General features: G+C 44.3%; 1 protein-coding gene across 5 annotated transcripts in view; it reads right to left on the bottom strand.

Annotated features, from left to right (window-relative positions):
- Positions 1-6,530, bottom strand: part of sh3kbp1 (SH3-domain kinase binding protein 1) — a 25,185-nt gene extending 18,655 nt beyond the window's left edge. For 2 of the 5 annotated variants that reach the window (XM_021620323.2, XM_021620321.2), the window contains exons 1-2: positions 6,180-6,518; positions 4,040-4,197 (exon numbers count right to left, since the gene is read on the bottom strand). In XM_021620323.2, the coding sequence (XP_021475998.2) occupies positions 4,040-4,197; positions 6,180-6,183 (162 nt within the window). In that variant the 5' untranslated portion in view covers positions 6,184-6,518. Of the gene's footprint in view, positions 1-4,039; positions 4,198-6,179 lie in introns of all 5 variants that reach the window. The other 3 variants (XM_021620324.2, XM_021620322.2, XM_021620318.2) reach the window with 3 other exon arrangements.
- Between the last annotated feature and the right edge of the window lie 1,705 nt (positions 6,531-8,235).

Here is an 8,235-nt window from a genome sequence, read left to right as displayed (position 1 = left end):
GGGCTCAACCCTAACCCTAAACCTAGCTTCATGTCAACAACCTGGCTCAACCCTAACCCTAAACCTAGCTTCATGTCAACAGCCTGGCTCAACCCTAACCCTAAACCTAGCTTCATGTCAACAGCCTGGCTCAACCCTAACCCTAAACCTAGCTTCATGTCAACAACCTGGCTCAACCCTAACCCTAAACCTAGCTTCATGTCAACAGCCTGGCTCAACCCTAACCCTAAACCTAGCTTCATGTCAACAGCCTGGCTCAACCCTAACCCTAAACCTAGCTTCATGTCAACAGCCTGGCTCAAACCTAACCCTAAACCTAGCTTAATGTCAACAGCCTGGCTCAACCCTAACCCTAAACCTAGCTTCATGTCAACAGCCTGGCTCAACCCTAACCCTAAACCTAGCTTCATGTCAACAGCCTGGCTCAACCCTAACCCTAAACCTAGCTTCATGTCAACAGCCTGGCTCAACTCTAACCCTAAACCTAGCTTCATGTCAACAGCCTGGCTCAACCCTAACCCTAAACCTAGCTTCATGTCAACAACCTGGCTCAACTCTAACCCTAAACCTAGCTTCATGTCAACAGCCTGGCTCAACCCTAACCCTAAACCTAGCTTCATGTCAACAGCCTGGCTCAACCCTAACCCTAAACCAAGCTTCATGTCAACAGCCTGGCTCAACCCTAACCCTAAACCTAGCTTCATGTCAACAGCCTGGCTCAACCCTAACCCTAAACCTAGCTTCATGTCAACAGCCTGGCTCAACCCTAACCCTAAACCTAGCTTCATGTCAACAGCCTGGCTCAACCCTAACCCTAAACCTAGCTTCATGTCAACAGCCTGGCTCAACCCTAACCCTAAACCTAGCTTCATGTCAACAGCCTGGCTCAACCCTAACCCTAAACCTAGCTTCATGTCAACAACCTGGCTCAACTCTAACCCTAAACCTAGCTTCATGTCAACAGCCTGGCTCAACCCTAACCCTAAACCTAGCTTCATGTCAACAGCCTGGCTCAACCCTAACCCTAAACCAAGCTTCATGTCAACAGCCTGGCTCAACCCTAAACCTATCTTCATGTCAACAGCCTGGCTCAACCCTAACCCTAAACCTAGCTTCATGTCAACAACCTGGCTCAACTCTAACCCTAAACCTAGCTTCATGTCAACAGCCGGGCTCAACCCTAACCCTAAACCTAGCTTCATGTCAACAACCTGGCTCAACCCTAACCCTAAACCTAGCTTCATGTCAACAGCCTGGCTCAACCCTAACCCTAAACCTAGCTTCATGTCAACAGCCTGGCTCAACCCTAACCCTAAACCTAGCTTCATGTCAACAACCTGGCTCAACCCTAACCCTAAACCTAGCTTCATGTCAACAGCCTGGCTCAACCCTAACCCTAAACCTAGCTTCATGTCAACAGCCTGGCTCAACCCTAACCCTAAACCTAGCTTCATGTCAACAGCCTGGCTCAAACCTAACCCTAAACCTAGCTTAATGTCAACAGCCTGGCTCAACCCTAACCCTAAACCTAGCTTCATGTCAACAGCCTGGCTCAACCCTAACCCTAAACCTAGCTTCATGTCAACAGCCTGGCTCAACCCTAACCCTAAACCTAGCTTCATGTCAACAGCCTGGCTCAACTCTAACCCTAAACCTAGCTTCATGTCAACAGCCTGGCTCAACCCTAACCCTAAACCTAGCTTCATGTCAACAACCTGGCTCAACTCTAACCCTAAACCTAGCTTCATGTCAACAGCCTGGCTCAACCCTAACCCTAAACCTAGCTTCATGTCAACAGCCTGGCTCAACCCTAACCCTAAACCAAGCTTCATGTCAACAGCCTGGCTCAACAATAACCCTAAACCTAGCTTCATGTCAACAGCCTGGCTCAACTCTAACCCTAAACCTAGCTTCATGTCAACAGCCTGGCTCAACCCTAACCCTAGCTTCATGTCAACAACCTGGCTCAACCCTAACCCTAAACCTAGCTTCATGTCAACAGCTTGGCTCAACCCTAACCCTAAACCTAGCTTCATGTCAACAGCCTGGCTCAACCCTAACCCTAAACCTAGCTTCATGTCAACAACCTGGCTCAACTCTAACCCTAACTGTCCACAGTTAATGCAGTTATCAGTCAAATGTATTTATAAAGCACTTTTTACATCAGCCGGTGTCAAAGTGCTGTACAGAAACCCAGCCTAAAACCCCAAACAGCAAACAATGCAGATGTAGAAGTTAGTGTCTTTCCATTTCTTCTTACATAAACTATCACAAGACACTAAAGACCTGATGTAATGTGTATGTAATGTCCTACAGCTGCAACATACACTGCCCTTTCCTTCCACACACACACACGGCTGTGTAGTTCACAGTTCTTTAATGCATTTGTCACGATGCAGTTTCATAATCGCTGCCCTGCAGCTACTATAGCTCACTGGAGCAACGACACACACACACACACACACACACACACACACACACACACACACACACACACACACACACACACACGCAAACACACAGTGTGTCAGAGTATAAGTGAGCATGTTTCTCTCTAGAAGGAAACCAAACTGAAATGACGAAGGGAAGAGGTCGAGATTTACAATGTCAGAACAGGAAACACCTGCTTACTGTACACACACACACACACACTGACAATTCATGGGACCCATCTGGTGAAACCCGTTCCCTCTGAGATGAATGTTCTCCAGCTTGGTCCCCGGGGAACCAGTATTTTTTCCATGTATTTTTGCAGCCCAGCACGATAACACACCAGGGCTTGTATCCAAAAAATCTGCACTATGTCACTTTTTGGGCGACCCGACAGAATTATTACATAGAAATGTGAGTTATTCTTAATGAAAAATAAAGTCTAAGAAGTGGTAGATAAGTTCTCTGTGCGATATTTCTATGCTTCCCGTTTTTAAGTTTCATTTTTGCATATTTTATTTTGTTATTTTGTACACCAGCGACAAACAGCTCAAAATACAATACCCATGTAATGTTATTCATCATGATCTAAATATCAGCACCTCTGTTCTAAGGCCCTGATATCCTCTCTGCACTATCAGCCAGTGTTCATGGTCTCCCTAATGTCTGGACTCCCTCACTCCCTCACTCACTCTCTCACACACACACACACACACACCACAGGGTGCATGGCATCTACAGTAAGTTCATAAGAGGAGTGAACAAATGCATACTATTGAGAAAGGGAAGAGAATCATAACACGCACGTGCGTACACACACACACACCACAGGGTGCGTGGCATCTACAGTAAGTTCATAAGGGGAGTGAACAAATGCACAATATTGAGAAAGGGAAGAGAATCATAACACACACTTGCGTGCACACACACAAACACAGATGATGACGATGAGTTTTACAGTATTAAAAGCTGGATTAGAAAATAATGCTAGCTTGAATTTTGCGCTTTCTCTCATCCATCTCTCTCCTATCTTTCAGCTGTCCCCAGCACATTCTGTATGGCTCACTCCAGCAGAGACAACAAAACATACGGCTTAACTGTCCCCCCCAACACACACACACACACACACACACACACACACACACACAGACCACAGGGTGAGTGTAATCTGAGTGAGCAGTGACATTCTGTCAAAAACATAACAGAATATTTCACTCATTATTATAGAATCAGTTTCTGGAGCAAAAGTTCAGCAGAACTCGTATCTGTTCTATTCTACAGTAGATGTCTATCATTGACCTTTGGGGGATACAGAAACACACAACAATGTGTTCCTGTTTGCCTGTATCATTTCTACTTCCTCTACTGGGAAAGGAAGTGGACGCTTCCCCCTTCACAACACACACATCACTGTGAGATACTGGTGTCAGTGTGCATCTCACAGTGCAGCATCTGGTCTCGCATCCAGGACATTCACAGAACATGTTTGTATGTTCTTCACAGTTCATTAGGCTAGCCATTACAGAATATTAAGAAAGAGTCAACAACACAACACAATATAGGAACAACAACATTGATGTGTGTGTGTGTTGTCGTTGTTGTTACTCACCCTGACAAAGTTGTCTGGGAACAGCCCCCTCCGTCCGTCTATCTCTCCTTCCCACCATCCTCCGTCATCCTTCGTTACCTTGACGATGATGTCACCAACATGCAGACTCAACTCATCCTCCTGTTGAGCCTCGTAGTCAAACTCTACCACTGCCTCTACTGGACACACACACACACACACACACAAAAATACAAAACTATTTAGACTTGGACTAAAAAGGTAATTCTGCCACTTTTCAATTATCTCAGCACCATACCAGTGTCTATATGTGAAAATGATGTGTTTCTATGATCTGTGTTTAAAAGGATAGGGTAGGATTAAAAGTAAAGAAAACAGTGATTTTCAAAACCTGCAACAAGTTTCTAGCCAGAGGGAGGGTATTTGATTGCTCCCTATGTCACCATGAATCTCAAACTGTTTCAAAATCACTTTTACAATTTTTACAACTTTTGATGATGTGATCAGGTTTAACTTCTTATATTACATATGTAGACACTGGTGTTTTGCTGGAGAAAATTAAAATTAGGTTTAGAAAAGTGGTTTAGTTGCCCTTCAATAGCTAACAAATAGGACACCGAATTAGAAGAATGGGTAACAAACTTGGTTACTATTTATTGCTAAAGGCCTGAATCCTAATGTTCCTGATTTACGCAATAGTTGAGTTTAAGTGTATGCATCTCAAGTTAAGATTGCGCCCAATGAGAATACCTCTGTTTCTAAAAAGACAAATACAGAAATTGCTGTCATAGTTGTGTGGGTAGTGGTGGTAGGGAGGGGGGTGGGTGTAACTATGGGAACGGTGGAATGAGAGGGAGGACGGCTATGACTCAATCTCCCTCCTCCTCGACCCCAACCCCTAAAACACCCTTACTCATTCTCTCTGTATCTATCTCTATCTACCTTGTGCCTCTCTGTACTGAGAGAAGAGAGGAGAGCTGGAGAGGAACCAGAGGAGTGTAGCAACTAAGCCTGTAGACATAACACACTCCCACTCTGAAGTACAACACACACACACCCAGCCCCCCTCCCCCAGCATCTGTGTACTGGATGGGTCTGCTCTGTCCTGACCTTTCTCCAACAGCTGCAGTTAGTTTAGATAAGACCAAACCACACACTCCCACACACATATGGAAAAAATATGCCCTCTTTTTCTCACTCAAAACACACATTCTTGGTCATGGTACACACACACACACACACACACACACACATTCTTATACACTCACACTCTGATTGGCTGGAAGCTTGATGACACACACTGCAGCTGCATCATGAATATCACCATCGCCATGGAGGTGCTGCGGAGGTGTCTGGTTACCATGGGGACCAGGACTCCAACTCAGGGAGGGACTCAGGTGATGTCAGCGCTGGTGTGTGTGCAGGGGTGGTCCATTTTTAGCTTAGTGGGCCTGTCTAACTTGTTTGGTTTTTTTTTGCGCGAAATTATACAAAAATGGACCGGTGTTGGGGCCTCAAAGAAAAAGATGGGCTGATGTGTTAGAAATGTGTGTGTGAATCTGTGAATCAGTGTATTATCAGTCACAGGTGGCTAAGACATGCACTACAGGGACATAATGAACAGAGAAGAGAGGGGAAGAAGAAGAGGGGGCAGAGGAGAAGAGATGATTGCAAGAACAGAGGAGGAAGAGAGGAGGGGATATGGCATAGCTACACACCAGCAGTCAGTGTTACAGTAAAGAGCATGAAGCTGCGTTCTGTTCTCTTCCTGTGTTCTCCCCCCACCTCTCCCTTGGGTTTACCGGGAGGAGCGTCACTACCACTCAGTAACTCTACAACTAAACATATTTACACTCAGTTAGGCTATATTCCAGCAAAGACAATGAGACGAGGAGAGAGAGAGAGAGAGGGAGAAAATAAAAATGTAAACGTGTCAACATCTGTAACTCATCAATGTCTTCTTACTCTGTCTGCTGCACACACACACACAAACACACGCCCACGCATCGCGTTATGGCCATCAGGACACGCAGCTAACAAAAATACAGCCTACATTCAACATCTCTACTGTACAGTCTCCGGATGTGTCCCGTTGTGTTTCGGTTTCTATCCGTTGAAATGTTAAATGGACGCATCACAACGGTTAGAAAAACCAAAACACATCATTGTCATCTCATCTTACCCATCTGTTCCCGTGACGCTCCGCTCCTGCTGCAGGGACTACCGGGTTTAACTGGAAATGCAGGAATCTTGTTATTTGGTGGACCGAGTACGACCCCCAGCCTCCCGCACGAGAGCTCCGTTATGAACGCGCTGCAGCGGGAGGAACGCGAGATGGAACCATATTCCTTCCGCTTTCTCCCCGGTCACACCAGAGAGCAGCCAGAAAGCGGAAAAGCGCTGATGTACAGAACGCTCTGTGCGCTCTGCCCTGCATTGAACTGCGTACCGCTTCTGTACCACATATATCGCGAGAAATCACGAATCTTCCCCCAAAATATTAGGTGCGTTCCAGATACACAAACTATACCAGTTCTTTACAGGCGTATAATATTGATGTGGCTCCTCCTATGATAAACATACTCCAGGCATTGAACATGAAGATTGGATAACCTGCGCAGGCCTGTACATAATTTGGTGGCGTTCCATGCTGCCTTCATTGAAGACATGTTGGGAAGATTATCACATAGTTCCTCTAGAGGCCTGCTATCAATTAGATCACAGATCTCTGCAAACGTGGACGTTGTGTTTAAAATTGTATAACCGACGTCAGTGTGCTAGCTTAGCATATAGTGTTGACTCCCTGAACTTGCCTCGGACTGGGCTTTAGCCAGGGTCCTCTACCTCGCCAACAGTGTGAACCGTTTGAATTATACGAAAGGTAGCAATTGGATAGCTCCATCGGCAACATTTCAAGATAGCTGTGGAGTAAGCCTACGATGTGTTCTTAACTCTGTTAAAATGGCAGGAACCCCGTTAATATGATGTAGATATCATTTGAACAACCCGACTAGCCCACAATGTAGGTTGTCTGGAACGCAGCCATCATGTAACATCTGGTTCAATCAGCTGCTTTGTTCTCAGCCTATAACACAGACTGGGGTATTGGTTTCTTGTTTCCACTGTAGTTTGTTACTCCAGTTGTTTTGAGAAAGGAGCAGGAGTTTCTACCAACTGTATCATAAAGATGGAAAGGTTGGAGAGCGAGAGACAGAGAGAGAATGGTTACAGTTGTTTGTATCCCTTTGGTACTTTTTTTTTTACAAGTATGTGGTACATTTTCACAACTCTTAGAACAACACTCCAAACTGGTCACACTTGTAATGCAGCCATTCTTTGATTAAAAACCTGTCATTGTGCATTCATTTGGATTGTAAACATTTCTCACCACACACCCATTGGTTCAAAATATAAGTATTGTATATTGTAAAATGTAATGAGAACATTGGTTTAATCACCAATACACAACATGATATCTTTTCAATTTAGTCGTTTTAACTACCAGTTAATCCAATAGCAAACAATGCAAGATATGCGTTTCAAATCGCCCTTAGAAATGCTGAAAGGAATAGTTTTCACATTAGGCAATGGACTTATATTACACAACAAAATTGACAGAAACTGTATAACTTCCATAATATCTAACCAATGTGTAATCAAAGGTGTGATCAATTAAGACATCTTCTACAATCATCCATGCAAAAACGACATTTTATTTTTCAGATATATATATATTGCAACAGGTGTTCTGTCTGTAATCAAATGTAAGAAATTAAATGAAACAAATTAAATTAATGAAAATGAAACAATGTTTAGTACGCATTAATTTGCATCAAGCATGTTTTGAGCATTTGGCCATAAATTCTTATTCACATCACAGTGAATGTCCTCATTGTTCATGGAATGTGGGAAAAACCTTTTGGCATGCTGAATCCAAGCTTGACATTGGTCTGCATTGATGTCGTCGCATGCCTCATCCATGGCCAGAAGGAGGGTTGGCGATCGTACACCTTCCACCTCCATGCTGAAAACAATTCCTCAATAGGGTTGAGGGAAGGAAAGTATGGGTTCAGGTACAGGTAGTCCTGTTTAGCTCAGTTGGTATAGCATGGTGCTTGCAACTTCAGGGTTGAGGGTTTGATTCTCACAGGAGACCAGTATGAAGAAAGTAGGAAAATGTATGCACTCACTACTGTAAGTTGCTCTGGATAAGAGTGTCTGCTAAACAACTTAAATGT

Source organism: Oncorhynchus mykiss, chromosome 11, assembly GCF_013265735.2.
Source record: "Oncorhynchus mykiss isolate Arlee chromosome 11, USDA_OmykA_1.1, whole genome shotgun sequence".
Taxonomy (NCBI): Eukaryota; Metazoa; Chordata; class Actinopteri; order Salmoniformes; family Salmonidae; genus Oncorhynchus; species Oncorhynchus mykiss.
This window is presented reverse-complemented; position numbering and strand designations above follow the sequence as displayed.